The sequence below is a fragment of the Eptatretus burgeri genome, chromosome 13 (assembly GCF_056783735.1).
Source record: "Eptatretus burgeri isolate ZD-2024b chromosome 13, Ebu_testis_v1, whole genome shotgun sequence".
Lineage (NCBI taxonomy): Eukaryota > Metazoa > Chordata > Myxini > Myxiniformes > Myxinidae > Eptatretus > Eptatretus burgeri.
In genome coordinates, this window is record NC_140973.1 from 5,266,075 (window position 1) to 5,283,447 (window position 17,373).

Here is a 17,373-nt window from a genome sequence, read left to right on the forward strand (position 1 = left end):
TGACCCCATGCTCCGGGAAGAGTTTGTACTCATAAGTACTTGCAAGATAAGGAGAACAGAAGACGTCAATGTAATCTTACATATGCTAAATGGACATTTGTACTTTTCAGATAATCAACATGATACATATATGGGATTTGAACTTGGGATCACAGTATAACGAGCTTGGTCTTCACACAAAATACAGCAAATTCCTCTCTGCAAAACTTGTCAACCTGTTTATTTTACAGTGACTTCAGAGTATTCACACCTCTTGACTTGTTACAGCCTGAATTAAAAATGGATTCAATTTTAAAAAATTTTTGTCACCGATCTACACAAGATACCCCACAATGACAAAATTAAAACATGTTTTTAGAAATTTTTACAAAATTAAAATCTGAAATGTTTTGCATCAACAAGTATTGAACCCTTTTGCTATGACACTCCAAAATGAGCTCAGGTGCATCAATTTTCCTTTGATCATCCTTGAGATTTCTCAACAACTTCATTGGAGTCCACCTGTAGCCAATTCAATTGATTGGACATGATTTATGAAGAAACACACCTTTCTATACAAGGTCCCACAGTTCACAGTGCATCTCAGAGCAGAAACTCGACCGTGAAGTCCAAGGAACTGTCCATAGAACTCCGAGATAGAATTGTATGGAGGCATAGATCTAGGGAAGGGTAAAAAACAATTTCTAGTGTGGAACATTCCCAAGAGCACATTGAGCTCCATCATTAGGAAATGGAAAGAATATGGAACTACCAAGACTCTTCCTAGAGCTGGCTGTCCGACCAAACTGAGCAACTGGGCAAGAAGAGCCTTGGTCAGGGAGGTGACCAAGAACCCAATGACCACTCTGACAGAACTACAGAGTTCCTTGGCTGAGAGGGGAGACCCAGCCGGAAGGACAACAATCTCTGCAGCACTTCACAAATCCAGGCTTTATGGGAGAGTGCCTCAGAGCTGTAATCACCGCCAAAGGAGCTTCTACAAAGTATTGACTCGGGTTGAATACTTGACGCAAGAATTTCACGTTTTCATCTTTCATTAATATATAAAAAATTCTAAAAACATGTTTTCACTCTGTCGTTATGGGATACTTTATGTAGATCGGTGACAAAGAATTTAAATTTAATCCATTTTTTTAGCTTGCCTGTTCGAAGAACAGAGAGCTATAGCGATACCCCCGGCGTGAGCATCAGCATGAGCGTGAGTGTGAAAATGTTAAAGGTTTTGGTGCAAGTTTTTTCCTTTCTAATGTTTTTATCTACCACACTATTTTTTACTGATTACAATATACAAATACATATTTTGCTTTAAAATTATTTGGATCAGACTTCACTGCAATGCTTTATTAAAATATTATTAGACTAGTCTTTTAAAAACGATAAATGTATAAACAGGCGAGTTTTGGGTGGCTTTGACACCAACTCTCTGGTTAATTCAAGCTGTAACAAAATGTGACAAAAGTCAAGTGGTTTGACGTGAATACTTTCTGAAGGCACTGTAGTTCCACCATGAGCCTCGGATGTCCACAGAAAGCAGGAATGACAGACGGGTCCTTCCCATGGATGCATACATTGATGCATCACCCTACATGGGAAACACCAGGGTAACGGTTTATAGCTGGGTCAATATTTGAACCTCGGTTCGACAGCTCAGAGGTGAGTGTGATTAATTTGCCTCCATTATCCAAACGGAATAATCTGTAGGATTCTTGAAGCAGGAAAAGGTGAAACAATAAATGCTATTAAAGCAATCAACATGTATACCCTAATGAGGATAATTGCCATGAATGAGCACATGTTAGAATGCTGGTGAAGAACAAAGTCCTTACAGATGGGTTCATTCACCCAGAATGACTTGTAATACCCCCCTCCCACCAAGAGCGGCACGAGGCCACACACATTTAAAGAGAAAAATTGGGGTCTTTTTGTAAATGTTGGGAATTGTTGGGCAGGAGAATCATACTGTCTCTGTTTGTTTCATTCACAGGCAAACACGTGACCTGACAACAGCAGCGTAAGTAAAGTTAAAGTGATTGTACAGTAAGTGATGTAAACGCGGTCGTCTCGAGTTTGCCTTCGAGCTGCTTTGTGGTGCAGGAGAGGCCTGGATTATAGTCCCTCCTCGACAATGTCCTTAATCCAATGATTCCTTGTCTACATTTCCCTTTACTTCATGTCATGAGCTACCTGCAATATCCTGATGTTTGGCATCATCGATACTGTTGATACTCTTCTACGGGATCTCACAATTTCCGAACAATTGAAGTGGAAACATTTCGTGATTACATTTGATATAAAGTATGTCCATGGAAGTATCAACAAATATCGCAATATCAAAATTAAATTCCTGAAATTTGCTTCAATGGTATCAAAGGTGACATCCTCAGCAGATGAGTGTTGCACAAAGATGGTGGCATCATCATTCGGTGAATAACGGACTCTTTCATGATCATGGTGCAGGTCAGTACTGGCACGGCAGAGCAAAGTGCGTCAAGCAGCCACGGAGCTACGTGCACTGTCATGGAAACGAGGCAAGAATGACCAGCAGAGTAACAAGTTCATCGAACGGTAAGATGTCCATCGAAAAACTACTGGGAATGGTACGCCCTTAACCTCCTCCCTGGGAATGGCACGCCCTTAACCTCCTCCCTGGGAATGGCACGCCCTTAACCTCCTCCCTGGGAATGGCACGCCCTTAACCTCCTCCCTGGGAATGGCACGCCCTTAACCTCCTCCCTGGGAATGGCACGCCCTTAACCTCCTCCCTGGGAATGGCACGCCCTTAACCTCCTCCCTGGGAATGGCACGCCCTTAACCTCCTCCCTGGGAATGGCACGCCCTTAACCTCCTCCCTGGGAATGGCACGCCCTTAACCTCCTCCCTGGGAATGGCACGCCCTTAACCTCCTCCGTTTCATTATATCCTTCCACCTTGAACCTTTGTGCACTAAATCTAAATTCTGTGCCACAGGCCCTTGGACATCCGCAGCTCTTTCGGACTGCCACCTGTTTACGACCCTCATGCACAAAACACCTTACAGCCTTGCTGAAGGACCAAATCTCAAGTGAAGGCCAAATACACATTTTTATCTTTTGTTTCTATTTTAAAAAAAAGAAAAAGTTGCCATCAATAATTTTTTTTTACTATCAAAATATCTGTTTCTGATAATTTTCTGAACAGCAGCACACACAGAGCTTTCACATGTGCAAACATTTTTATTCTGTATATTATGTAAGAAACATGGTGAGTGAGTGATTACAACAATACATGCTTAGGGGGTTGCAGGAAAAAAATTAATCAAAACGTCGTTTTTCTCAGGCCTGGTGCAATGGGACGTGTATAACCGGGTGCCGGTATATTACATCGTGCTGTACTTGAACCATTGGGTCAGACACCAACTGTGTGTATACTTTATGGTGAAGCGCGAGTTCAGCCGTAGTTTAAAGCGGCCAATCACGTGAATGAGGACCGAGTGCAAGAACGGACTCTTTTCAGCAAAATGGTAAAATACAAACACGAGCATATGCACTAACTCCAAAGGACACTTGCGGAGCTCCAACAAATGGTGGAATCCTTTCCATTACCATCTCACGATTGCAACAACAATAACAACAAAGTCTTTCTGAAGATGGATCCTTTCATCTCAACACAGCGAAGCTGGTCAAGCCTGGGTGAAAAGGAAGGGTTCGACGTAGCCAGAAGGGCAGATCTGTGGAATGGTCTTGCAGCTTGTTTTCCAGCTCCAATAACGTCCTCACTCCAGCTGTACTTCCAAAGCCGTTCATCGATTTGCCATAGACCCGCTCTCTCCGGAAGCATGACTCCAAACCGCCATTGTACAGAAGAGAATGTTGGACTGCGATCTTCACTATCCAACTTCACGGACCGTTCGTCCCTCAAACAACCCGCTATGCAATGATCAGATCACCTCGCCGATTCAATATATTACATGAGAAATCCAACACGCACACGTATGTTAACTGAAGCCCTTGTCATAGACAAAATGGTCGAGGAAACATCAAAATAAATCACTTTTACAGAAGAAAAAAATAAATCAATCAGTTTCAAGGAAGATGATTACCAAAAGTTAACAGTTTGCAAAACACTTACAACAGAAACAGGATGCAGGGATAAAGAAAGATAAATTTTAAAGAAAGGGTTAAACAGTTGGGCAAAAAGTAGAATGAATACATCTGGGGCATTGGTTGGGAAAGGGGATGGAAGAGTTCAGGATTCCACACGACTCTTCAGGATTGAAGGAGGCAGACTAACCAGAAGAAGATCGTTTCAGAGCCCGTTATGAGGATGGGGATGAGTTACAACGAACAATTGTTTAGTATTGGACAACACTATCAGTGAGAGATGTGCTCCTTCCTTCAATTAGCCATCAGAATCTCTGTACATCAACCGAGTACAGTCGTTCTTTGGCAGGTTAATAACATTAGTCTCTTTTTCTCTCTCTCTCTCTCTCTCCACATGAGTTTGAAAGAGTGCTAAAGGGTAGAGTGCGCACTAGTAGGAAATTGCACTTCTCGGTCACCAAGTCCAAGAAAACTTCCAAACTTGGCAAGTCGTTGGGAAAGTCCACGTATCCGGATCCCGGGTGGAGCGGCTCAGAGAAGAGAACAATAGCAGCTGCCCGTTTCGGACTCCCCGGAGCCGATAGATACCCCGGAGGCCTGACTCTTGCTCTGCCACAGGCCTGGTGTCTGGATGATCTTCTCCACCAGTTCCTCGAAGGCACACGCCACGCCGTCACACGTTTTGGCGCTCGCCTCTGCACGATGAGCGGTTGAAGCAGGACGAGAACGGTTTGAGTGCACAACAAAGACACTATTTTGAAATAGATTTATATAAAACAAGATGGGATATAGAGAGCATTGTGGGCAAGCAGTCAAAACAAAACAAAATGTGGAAAGATTATTGCAGTGTGCAAGGTGCACACATCACTCACCGATAAAAAGCATTGAGTGTTTCCGTGCAAACCTCAGACCCTCGCTGCGGTCTAGCTCACGACTTTCCTGCACAACAAACAAACAGGAAACATCTCACATACATTCATTATGTGCAGGACAACGATGTTCGGAGACAAAAATGTACTTTTTACACAAATTACACGGAAAACAGTCCGAGATCATCGCACAAAATACAAAAAAATGCTCAGATGGGAAAGTAAAAGCCACACGACCGTGATTGGGATGTCAGAAATCAAGATGAACATCAAGTACTGGGTCTGACTGCATGGGTGCAAAGTGGTCACCTTGTCAATCTTGTTCCCAACAAGCATCTTGACGATGTCACTGCGTGTCGTGTACGTCTCCAGTTCATTAAGCCATGTCCCCAGCCGTGAAAACGTCTCTCGTCGAGACACATCGTAGACTTTAAACAGAATACACAGGGATATCAATTTCACGCTATTCAAACACTCACTTGATTCACATGGATGAAACTAAAACAACACGAGCAAAGGCACATACCTCCACCAAGCTGAACAGTTTACACTTCGTATCCCACCGATAGGCCGGATCTGAATCCGGACCTTAACCAAAATCTAATCGGCTTGTTCTTGTCACCTGCCCAACTCATCCACAACTTTTTTTTTTTTTTTTTAAATATCATGCTATATCATTTTTGGCCCCCATCTCTCAATGGCGAAGAATCAGTTACAATTTTAGTATCCGGATCTTCACCAAACTCAAATCCATTCATCCTCGTCACAAACTAAACCTGTCCATCAAGTTTCGTCCAAATCCATCCACAACTTTGAGATACTCTGACAGACAGACAAACAAACAGGGGTGAAAACATAACCTCTGTCCACATTAGGTGGTGGAGATAACTAGAGTTCATAGAACACCTCACCCCACATAGTCTTGAGGAAAATAAAAAGGACCTGGGCGGGGTCTGTGGGGAGGAAATTTGATTGGTCCAGATGATGTAAAATGTCGTAATATTTTGCCCAAGTACTGCAAAACTAGAGGTTTTTGAAAGTGCCAAAAAGGCGATTTGTATTCTGCAGTGTTTAACTATATAATTCAATTGAAATAAAATAACATTTTAAAGGTTGTAGATAAAAAAAAAAACATTTCGGAAGTTTTCCACCATTGATGCAGTATCTTAAACACCACCTTATTTAACACGTTGCATCAGTTATTCGTTCCAATTTGTGTCCTTTATAACGTCATTAAAAAACAGTAAGTTTCCTGTTTGGAATTCAGAGACAAAGTACTGCTAAACGACAGGTTCGTTTTCAGATTCACGTTCAAAATACATTCCATTTAAATCAAGTTGTTCCTCGTTCATAAACTGACGTTTGCAGATACACGCACACAGACGATGTGAACCAATTACTTGACAGTCTTTCGCTTCGCGCGTGCGCAAGGTAATAATAGCAACATGGTTCCTCACCCAGAATGACACCCTGAGCTCCCCTGTAGTAGCTTGGGGTGAGAGTACGGAACCGTTCCTGGCCAGCCGTGTCCTGCATTCCACACCAAAGTACCAATGTTAACTTTTCCTTTCCTTTCCAAACAAAACAAAAATATTTGTTTTTAAACATTACATAGGTAGATAAACATATTTTATTTTCAAAATTATGAGAAAACATTATATATATATATATATATATATATATATATATATATATATATATATATATATATATATATATATATATATATATTCGTAACTCTTTGTTGAGAAATATATATATATATACGTTTAACAATGTCACGTGCACAGGCAGGCATGAGTGTCAGTTTGATGGAAGAAGAAGAAGAATCAAATAAACATCAGTTGCAAGGAAGTTTGAATTGGATGTGCTGATCTGGTGTTTTTTCGACGTCGGTGCCAATGGATGGTTCTCTCATATTTGTGTTTCGAGAAGCTGAACTGAAGTTTCACGAAAACGTAATACGCAAAGGCCGAATGCTTCGGACTGTGAATTACCGGTTGATTAGCAGAAAATTACTCGGACATTCAAAAAAAAAAACACCTGGAAATGCCTCGTGCACAACATACAGGAAAGGGAAGTGGCAATGAGCAAATCCTTCACCGTTCATAAAACCCTGAAATACTAGTACATGCACAAGCTTGTCACTACTCAACCCATCTACCCCCACTGCCCCTCCAACCCCCAAATTTTCTTGGCATCATCGATGATGGCGGTGGTAACACCGCCTGTCCCTAGGAGCGTTCAAAGGAACTTGATGTTGCAAGCTCTTGGGACCGCCTGTTGGATGGCGGGTTTGGAGGTTTTGGAGGGTTCTTTCTGCTTTCTGGGTTGCATTCCTGGTTTACTGGGAGGATGCCTCATCACCTGGTAAAAAATCTTGGGTCGCCTTCTCTACCAGTTCGTGATTGGAGCCGCATTCTGGGAGGCCCTTCCGAGGCCACGAGTTTGCACTGATGGCGCCACCTGGAACACTCCTTGTTTGTCTGCAAAGTTTTGTATCCCATTGATAGGCTGTATCCTGATCCGGATCTGAACCAAAATCAAATCAGCTTGTTCTTGTCACCTAACCAACTCGTCCACTTAGTTTTGTCACAACTCGTAAAAAAAAAAAACTTTTTGAAATATCGTGTTGTGCTGTTCATCGTTTTTGGCCCCACCTCTCAATGGTGAAGCATCACTTTAAAATTATTGGATCCGGATATTCACCAAAATCTTATTATTTTGTCCTCGTCACACACCCAACCTGTCCACCAAATTTCATCGAATCCGTCCACAACGTTTTGAGATATCCCGTTGACAGACAAACGTGAAAACAAATCCTCCATCTCCCTTTAATGCCTGGTGGTGGAGGAAACAAACATCTCCACACAATGCAAACCATCTGACCTGTTTTGAAGCAATCTGTTACCTTCCCCTCCTGTCCCTGTTTATATTGTACTCTCATTAAAACCACTTCATTCTCTAAATTCCCCAACTGTGGTACCTCCGCGCATCGTCATTAGCACACGTCTCATCCAGCAGTCTTTCTCAAACTGAAAAGGTTAACAAACACAAGCAAGTTCTCACAAACAGACCAATCCAATGAATGATGAACGACGGAAATATAGATATCACAAGGCTATTTACTTTTAAGGTTTAAAAACAATCACTTTCCCTTTTGACATAAGAGTTGCGTTCTCCATACACACACACACACACACACACACACACACACACACACACACACACACACACACACACACACACACACACACACACACACACACACAATGAAGAGATTAGGATAAATTATTTTCCACCAGGAAAAGGAAAGTTCAAATTGCACTCAATTCCAGGTTACGGGTAATCCGGGCTCACGTGCCGTCCCACAAGTCCCAACACGTTTGTCCTTCATGCGGTAAAAAGAGGTTAATTTGATTAGAGCAGAGCCATGTACTCACCCAAATGGCTAACTTGGCTTTGTTTCCATCAACTGTAATGGTTTTCACCTTGAAGTCCACACCTTGGGAAGAAAATGAATAAAAAACAAACAAACAAACGAGTCGGCCTTCACAATCAGTTTCATCCTCCAGGGACACAGGTCATGTGATTGCCGCAGGTCGGGGCAGATTTACTGTACTTTGGGCCTGAGGTTAATTTCATTTTTGGAGCCCTTTTCGATGATCTTTATTCGTGTAGATGTGCATGTACGGTATTAAGCAAATCGAGAAACCAACAAACGGCGAGTGATACTCGAGACCCTTTTTCTATCATTTCTATTTCTAATACAATGTACATTTACACTATCTACACATGCATTACTTTGGACAATTGAGAAAGAAACATGGAATAAATAAACAAACAAACAAACACATTTTGCTGTATGCTAAAACAAAAACTTTACTTTAGGGTCGATAAAACGTAAAATAAACAAAGGGAATTTGCAACTTTGTGAACTCTTTGTGAGTTCACAACTTTGTGAGTCCAAGGATTCCAGAGAAGGAAGTTTGCCTTTCGAGCTTTCTGGTTTGTGAAGTCTCGAATCAAATCATCGAAACTGACTGTCACTTGCTGTGTACATCAGTGAGAACATCTTGGGCAGTTCTTGCCTCATCCTTCATACACTTTAGCTTTGAAAAAGTGTTCACCAGTGCAGTTTGAGACCACGAGGTCAATATTTAAAGATCTGTACAGCAGGGTGGGCAGTTAAAAATTAAAAAAAGCTCAGAGCGTTGGCTCTGAATGAAACTACGAGTGTAATGCAATTAACTTTTTTTTTAAGTCCAGGAAAAAATTTAAATCGATGGATTAACGTAAAAGCTTTTCCCGTGACGGATTACTTTGCTTGCTTTTCCTGTCACTGAGGACAGGTACTTTTCCTCGTAAATTATTATTCCATAGGAATCCATCTTGGAATGCTGCTAGCCCTCAAACGTGCACAGAGAGAGGACTTCAGCACGTTGGTATTATTTTTTCTGTCCTTTCAGGTTTGAAATGTGGAATTTATTCTCTTGATTAATCTATCATCGCTTCAAGATCTCTGGATGCTCATTTAAGAATAATAATCTATCCATTGGTACAAAATCGTACAAGTCTCTGTAATCTGTACAAAATCTGTACAAAATCGTACAAGTTCTTTTTCTGGTTTTCATCAATGATCTCTCCGACTCTCTGGAAAATCCTCTATTTCTTTTTGCCGACGACTCCACCCTCTGCCGTACCATCTGTCATCCCTCAGGCCGGCAAGCAGCAGCTTCTTCGCTCACTGCAGATCTGGATAAAATCACAAACTGGTCCAACACGTGGAACATGTCTTTCAATCCAGACAAATCTCACACTCTCACTATGTCTCTTCGAAAGGACCGTTTACAAAACCCCCCCATCCACTTTCTCAACAATCCTCTGGAAGAAGTCTTTTCTTTCAAGCTTCTAGGTCTCACTATCTGCCATGACCTTTCCTGGGAAAGTCACATTTCCAACCTCGCCTCAAAAGCCAGTCGCCGACTGGGAATCCTCTGTCGTGCAAAGTCCTTCCTCGGCCCTCTTGAGCTCCTGACCACTTACAAAGCTTTTGTCCGTAGCTTGATGGAGTACTGCTCTCCCCTCTGGGCTGGTGCTCCTGCCTCCCACCTTTCTCAGCTTCACGCTGTCGAAACCAGGGCATTTAAGATCATCGGCATCTTCCGCAATGAAGCTGAGTCTTTGGGCCTCTCACTCAATCACCGCAGGTTGGTCGGTGGTCTTTCTGTCTTCTACCGACTCCTCTCCAGCCTTCCCCCCCCTGCTCTCTCTGCGATTTGTCCCCACCACATTTCCACAGGGCGCTCAAGGTCCGCCAACAACCCCCTTCTGGTAAAACTACCAAAATCACGAATCACTGCTCATCTTCACTCTTTCATTCCTCTTTTTTCCCACCTTTGGAATAAACTTCCTCACTCTATTCTTTCCCATTCTTCCCTCCAGGCTTTCAAAACAGCTGTTCACCACCACCTCTTATCTTCCCCCATCCAAATCCTCGATCTTTTCTACCCCCGATAATCCACCCAAGCCCACTTCCTTCAATTCCCCTGCTTTGCTTCTTGAAACTCCCTGTAATGTCCATCTTCTCTTCGCCATGTTCCCCGTCCCATCCCCCTCCCTTCCACAGTTCGCCTAATGTGTCTGTTCCCCACTGTTTTATCCCTTCCACTCCCGCCAGGTCTTCGGTCAGGTAAGGTTCGATCTGTGACCTGCTACAGGTACCATGTAAACCTGTACTAACCTGTTCCATGGTCGGGTTGTCGGCGACTAAACCGTCTCCCCCACCAGGTTTTCTGATGAGGGTGTTTGGATATGGACACCCAGCAGGATTAAAAACAAAACCTGTCAAAGGGCGGAGGAGCTCCTTGTGAGCCAAGGCCATCCATATCTAGTGCCCAACTGTGTCTGCGGACATCCTCCTGCAGTTGGGTTACTTTCATTAGGAGGTTGGTGGCAGGATTTGCACTCCGGCCACCGTAAAACCCTTCATTCCGCAAAACGCAAAAACGCAAAAAAAATCTGAAAACCCGCTCCGTGGGAGTACCTCCTGTGCAGCTTCCCTTCGCAGGGCAGCTCACCGGATGACGAGATTGGGGCAAAGCCTTCGGGACCCCCGATCTTTGATGATAGGAGGGAAACCACGGGGTAACATCCCTGGGTCAGATTGCGGGAGAGTGTGTCGGAGTGGTGCTGAGGTATCGTCCACCAGACGGCGGTCTCCTTGGGTTAACCTGAGGCGGTCCCTTCGGGTGGGTGCCTGGAATGTCCTATCCCTAAGAGAGGATGATCACCTGTCTCTGTTATCATCTGAGCTCAAGCGTTTGGACATCGGGATTGCAGCTCTCTCTGAGGTTCGGAGACCGGATTGCGGTGAGATAATGGTGGGTGGTTACACCTACTATTGGTCTGGTCGCTCTGATGGTTACCATACCCAAGGAGTTGCTGTAGCTGTGTCCAATAAGCTGACCCCAATGATAATTGAGGTAACACCGGTCAACGAGCGTATTATGAGATTAAGGATTCATCACTCCTTGGGTGTCATTTCCCTGGTCTCTGTTTATGCTCCGACTGAGGTGAGTGATCTCACCGTGAAGGACACATTCTACGCCACGCTCGAGTCTGTGCTTGATCAGTGCCCCAGACGAGATAAACTTCTAGTCTTGGGGGATTTCAATGCATCGACTGGAACTGATAGGGATGGTTATGAGGTGTGTGTTGGTCCCCATGGGTCAGGAACTATGAACCAGAATAGCACTAAGTTCCTTGACTTTGCAAGAAGTCATGGACTTAGGGTGGCTGGTTCATGGTTTCAGCGCCCACAAGCTCATCGCTGGACTTGGTATTCCAACGCTGGCGGTGTGGCAAAGGAGATTGACCATGTCCTCATTGACGGTCGTTGGAGGATGATCCAGAACTGCAGGGTCTACCAGAGTGCTCAGTTCCTCAATATTACCACAGGCTTGTTGTAGCAACTCTAAAGCTGCACTTTAAATCCTGGAGAATGGTACCATCCCAGCCTAGGCTGGATGTTGGCAAGCTCAGGGATGAGAGAGTAGCTGAGGAGTTTGCGGACAGGCTGAGTGGACACTTGGGGGGTCTGGGTGCTTTGGGGGTTCCTGAAGAGTTGTGGAGTGCCTTCAAGACCACCGTCCTTGATGTTGCCGGTGGATGCCTTGGAACTCACCGCAGGGCAAAGAAGAATTTTGTCTCTCAAGGGACACTGGATACCATTGACCAGAGTCGCAGGGCCAGGCTGAATGGCAGAGCTGAGCTGTTCAGGGAGCTGAGGTGTAAAACTGTACGTGCACTGAGGGTGGACAAGGAGGCCTATGTGCTAGGAATCTGTGAGGGGGTAGAGCATCACCTGTGGACACGTGATTCTCGTCCCGCTTACAGGGGAATTCGCGCATTGCGTTCATCCAAGCCCATCCCTCGGAGCACTGCAGTTCGAGCGGAGAGTGGTAGGCTCTTGACAGAGGAGTCTGAAGTGAAGGCCCACTGGGCCGGTTACTTTGAGCGGTTGTACCAGGCTGATCCCCCAGCTGTCGAGTTGGACGTCAAGGGTGTTACAATCCCTGTTGCTGACCCTCGAATCAACCGTGGTCCACCTACGCTTGTGGAAACACGGGCTGCGGTGAACCAGTTAAAACGGGGCAAAGCTCCAGGGATCTGTGGCATCCATGCTGAACTTCTCAAGGCTGGTGGTAATGCTGCACTCGTGTCGTTGCATGCAGTTTTGTGCTCTGCCTGGAACACAGGCATCATCCAAACTGACTGGAAGAGGGGCCTTGTTGTCCCTCTCTGGAAAGGGAAGGGTGATCTTCAAGACTGCAATAACTACCGAGGGATGACGCTGCTCTCAGTGCCGGGCAAGGTCTTTGCTCGGATAATTCTCGATAGGGTTCGCCACCATCTGCTTGAGCACCAGCGTCCAGAGCAGTCAGGCTTTACACCAAAGAGGTCAACGATTGACCGTATCCTTGCCCTTCGTGTCCTCACCGAACGCAGACGAGAGTTTTGGCAGGGGCTGCTTGCAGCCTATGTTGATCTCTGTAAAGCGTTCGATTCAGTGAATCGGGATGTCCTCTGGAGGAGTCTTGGTCTTCGTGGGGTGCCACCAAAACTGATCGATCTGATGTCTGAACTCTACTCTGGTACTGAGAGTGCTGTGAAGTGTGGTGGTACCACCTCTGACTTATTTCCAGTTGTTACTGGAGTTCGTCAGGGGTGTGTACTGGCCCCCACACTTTTCAGCACTTGTATGGACTGGATTTTAGGGAGGATGTCGGAGAGATCAATCTGCGGTGCATTGTTTGGGAATGTCAAGATCTCAGACCTTGACTTTGCAGATGATGCAGTCATCTTTGCGGAGACTTTAGACATCCTCTTGGGGGCCCTCGAGGTGCTGAATGAGGAGTCTGAGCCGCTGGGATTACGGGTTTCTTGGGTCAAAACTAAGATCCAGGCTTTCGGTGACATCTTGGATGCTGCTGTCCTGTCTGTGTCTGTTTGTGGTGAGGATGTTGAGGTCGTGGAGAGATTCACTTACCTTGGCAGTGATATTCATGTCTCTGCTGGCTGCGAATCAGAGGTCAATAGACGTCTGGGTCGGGCCTGGGGAGTCATGGATTCACTGGATCATGGGGTGTGGCGCTGCTGGTACCTGTGCGGGAGGACGAAAGTCCGAGTCTTCAGGTCCTTGGTACTTCCAGTCTTGCTCTATGAATGCGAGACTTGGACTCTGACCAAGGATCTGAGACGGAGACTTAATTCCTTTGGTACCAGGTCTCTTCAGAGAATCCTTGGCTATCGCTGGTCGGATTTTGTGTCCAACGAGCGGTTGCTGAGAGAGACTCGGATGAGATTTGTTACCTGCATAGTCCGTGAGCGTCAGTTGCGGCTGTATGGACATGTGGCTCGTTTTCCTGACGCTGATCCTGCTCACCAGATTCTCTCAGCGAGGGAGTCACGAGTGGAGGAGGCCAGTGGGCCGACCACGTGCCTCGTGGTTGCAGCAGGTTGACCATCATCTCAAGGAGATGGGGATGGGCCTTGCATCTGCCTGGGGATGGCCAGACGGAGGCCCCTGGAGTACCGGCGGAAAGTGGACGCAGCGACGCGCTGTTCTGGCACATGCTCCCATACCTGACCTATCATTTTTGGCTCCATCTCTCAATGGTGAAAAATTCTAATAGTCGGATCCGGATCCGGATCTTCACCAAAATCTCATCAGTTCATCTTTGGCACACACCCAACCTGTCCACAAAATTTCATATGAATCCATCTGCAACTTTTTGAGATATCCTGTACACAACCACAGACAAACAGACAGAAAGGGGTGAAAACATAACCTCCTTCACCTTCGGTGGCGGCACTAGTACGGCAATATCCCGCGATTTATGCACCACTGGACATTTCACGAGTTTGATATGCCGTTTTCAAGGCGACGTGAACGAGTTTATGATGGAGTGCCACTTCATTGCAGCACAAGAGTATGATCCGGATGTTGATTACGAAGAGGGTTTCAGACTGCTGAGGCAAGAGAGTCAGGAGATATCAGAAATCGGTTTTACGTTCTCCTGCGATTTCCCAGACAGCTTGATCAGCATAAAAAAACTTACACCACCCTCCCCACCCCACATCGTACACAGTCTGGAGGCCGATGCCAAGAGATTCGGCAATGGATGCTGCACTTTCACCATTCTCAACCCACCTTATAAGCATGAATTTGTCCTCAATCGTTAACACAAAACACTTCCTCCTTGCCTTGGAAGCACTCGACGAGATGATGGTGTAGCACTATCAATGAACTTTGGATCTTATAACTCTTAATTGTGAAGGTTAAATATGCAAAATGGCTTGCAAATCGTGCGGACGAGGAAATGAGCACAAAGGATGCTGAGATACGATGATCAAAACACCACGAACGCCGATTGGTCCAAGGTTTGTAAGGAATGCTTTGACTCTCCTGTTTGTGTGATCTTCCAGAGGGATCTGCTCATGCCAATTTGATGCGGATACTTGGCATTCAGATCGTAGAGATGAAACTGGATATAAAATAAGGCAATGTCTGTACATCTGTTTCTTATAGAATCCAAACTGGCTTGGCCGACCTCCACCAAATTTTGCATTCGTGCTCGGGGTACCCAGGTCAGGTCATGGGCATTGAATACATCCCCAACACCCGCCCACTAACCCCCCTCCTACCCCCAATACCCACCTCTCGAGGATGGGGTGCAACTTGATATTTTCACCTGTACATGCAATATAGTGAAAGAGGTTTAACCACTGACCCATGCGGGGGGGGGGGGGGGGAGGGAGTGAGTGATGCGGTTGGGAAACGATGCTAAAACGAAAATAAACCCTCTCACTCTGGAGAGAGCAGGTATGGACGAGTTAAGGACACATCTGAGCAAAAAAAAACCCCATAAAAATTGGATTTGTGATATTAAAGATATGCGACATCAGAATGCACGAGTACATTTTTCTTCCGAGGTTAACTTCTGGTTCATAGATCAGGTCAAAAGTTCAACTTCAGTCCAATGGAGGGATAAAAAAACGTTTTGATCACAAACAATGACACCATTTAATAGATGAGGCAAAAAAAAAACATTAAAAGCTTAAAAATTATTTACATATGGTCGTAGTTCATGAACTGGTCATCATTTGCGTTACAGGGTGAAAATATTCAATTTTTCAGTTTTCTCTGTGTTGATAGACATCACCAAGCCACATGCACTTGTGAAATTTTTTTTTTTTTAGCAAAAACCACTAATTAAACGGCGACTATGGTATTTTTAATTATAAACTTTTATGGATAATGCATTACAAGGAAAACACTTTTTCACGTTTATCTCGAATTCACCCTTTCTGAGTAAATTGGATGTGGATCAGTTATCCTTTGGCCGTTTTGGACAATTCAAGTGCCAAATTAATCCTGAGAATCTGCTAGATACATAACTATGTAAAGATATTTACTAGATCTCTTTTAAGAGTTTGTACATATTGGTCAGGGTTTGCTGAATAATGAGTTGAATAATAATCAATTTTGCATCATGCAACAGCAAGTCCCAAGTGTTACTCACCTAAAAAAAATAACAAAATAGATTAGATTAAAGCTTATTGATTGAAATAAATTCAGTTTATTCCAGATTTGACTCACCACATCCGCCACATCTGCCGCCTCCGCCTGTTTACTCCACCCTGACTTGTATCACTTATTTGCCTGTTCCACAAAAACTATTGCATTTTTTTATTTCTGTTTTTTTTTTCCACATTAAACGAGACAAAATTACCTTTCTTCTCAGATTAAAATAACTAGATATCTGTGGTTTTTCTGGTCTGTAGTCAAAGTGGATGTTTTTATAGACATGTAACAACTCCACCTTTTTAGGGTGACCAGTTCATGAACTACGACCTTATGAACCCTCTAGATTGTAAAATGAGGAAGTTAGGGTCCATTTAGTGACTCCACTCCTGCAGCAAAAACCCAGGTCAAAGGTTCGATCACCTATAATCTCAGAAACCAGGTGAGCTTCAGACATTAATTAAATATGGTATGGGTTAATAGGTCAATATCGACCTCCACCAACGTTATTCAAAATCTACGAGTTCGTACGGGTGTGCTGATCTCACACACACACACACACACACACACACACACACACACACACACACACACACACACACACACACACACACACACACACACACACACACACACACACACACACACACACACACACACACACACACACGAGGGGGTCTGGGGTTCAAGAAAATGACCCCTTGTTCCGATTTTGTTCACCAAGACAAACTTACCGATAGTTGCGGCAAGTTCTGGATCAAAGGTGTCATCGGTGAACCGAAGCAGAAGGCTGAAACGCATTAAAAAAACCAACATTACTACTCGGTCATGGCGATTATTTTTAACCACTCTGTCGCATAACGCCTCGCGTGGCCTACATCATCGACGAGCACACTGACGCCTCGTCATTTATGAAAATCCGCCCAACCTACCTGGACTTCCCGACGCCGCTCTCGCCAATAATCAGGATTTTCAACGTGGTCAAAATGTCGTCGTCCATCGCAACACAAGCTGGTGGAGAAACCCCCGGTGGTCCTGTATGTGAATCTTAAAAAAAAAAAACACAACCGCTCCCTCTCTCAGACACCGCTCCCTGTTTACTCAGGGAGACGACTTTTGGGATGACGTAATCACGGCGGTGTCGTCATGACGTCATCACGGTGGCGTCGTCGGTGCCTCAGCAAATTGGTTCGCGTGAAACGGTTTCCAAATCGCAAAACGATCCCAGCAAAGCTTTAACACCCGGCCAGGATCAATATGCTTTGGTGGGAAAAGATCTCATCAATTCGTGGGACCTTGAGGAGGAATGATGAAAGCACTGCTGCTAACTACATTG

At 44.7% G+C, this 17,373-nt stretch overlaps 1 protein-coding gene and 1 pseudogene across 2 annotated transcripts in view; one reads left to right on the forward strand and one right to left on the reverse strand.

Annotated features, from left to right (window-relative positions):
* The window catches only part of LOC147013708 (alpha-sarcoglycan-like), a 26,020-nt pseudogene extending 22,644 nt beyond the window's left edge, over positions 1-3,376 (forward strand). The window contains exons 8-10 of the transcript XR_015050485.1: positions 1,985-2,011; positions 2,458-2,565; positions 2,968-3,376. The product of XR_015050485.1 is annotated as an alpha-sarcoglycan-like (transcript). The remainder of the gene's footprint in view (positions 1-1,984; positions 2,012-2,457; positions 2,566-2,967) is intronic.
* On the reverse strand, positions 3,193-17,177 carry RAB18 (RAB18, member RAS oncogene family). The gene is made up of 7 exons (XM_085850861.1): positions 16,970-17,177; positions 16,772-16,827; positions 8,392-8,453; positions 6,406-6,478; positions 5,258-5,376; positions 4,952-5,018; positions 3,193-4,774 (listed from the first exon to the last, which is right to left on the reverse strand). Exons 1-7 carry the CDS (start codon positions 17,035-17,037, stop codon positions 4,611-4,613), a joined length of 609 nt encoding a protein of 202 aa, XP_085706987.1. The 5' UTR covers positions 17,038-17,177; the 3' UTR covers positions 3,193-4,610.
* Between the last annotated feature and the right edge of the window lie 196 nt (positions 17,178-17,373).

Excerpts from the sequence above, each read along its gene's own strand:
- RAB18 (XM_085850861.1), bottom strand. The coding sequence starts at position 17,037 with ATGGACGACGACATTTTGACCACGTTGAAAATCCTGATTATTGGCGAG. Across the intron at positions 5,019-5,257 it reads TTGGGAACAAGATTGACAAG|GAAAGTCGTGAGCTAGACCG; the intron begins GTGACCACTTTG and ends TTTGTTGTGCAG. Across the intron at positions 4,775-4,951 it reads ACACTCAATGCTTTTTATCG|AGGCGAGCGCCAAAACGTGT; the intron begins GTGAGTGATGTG and ends CTCATCGTGCAG.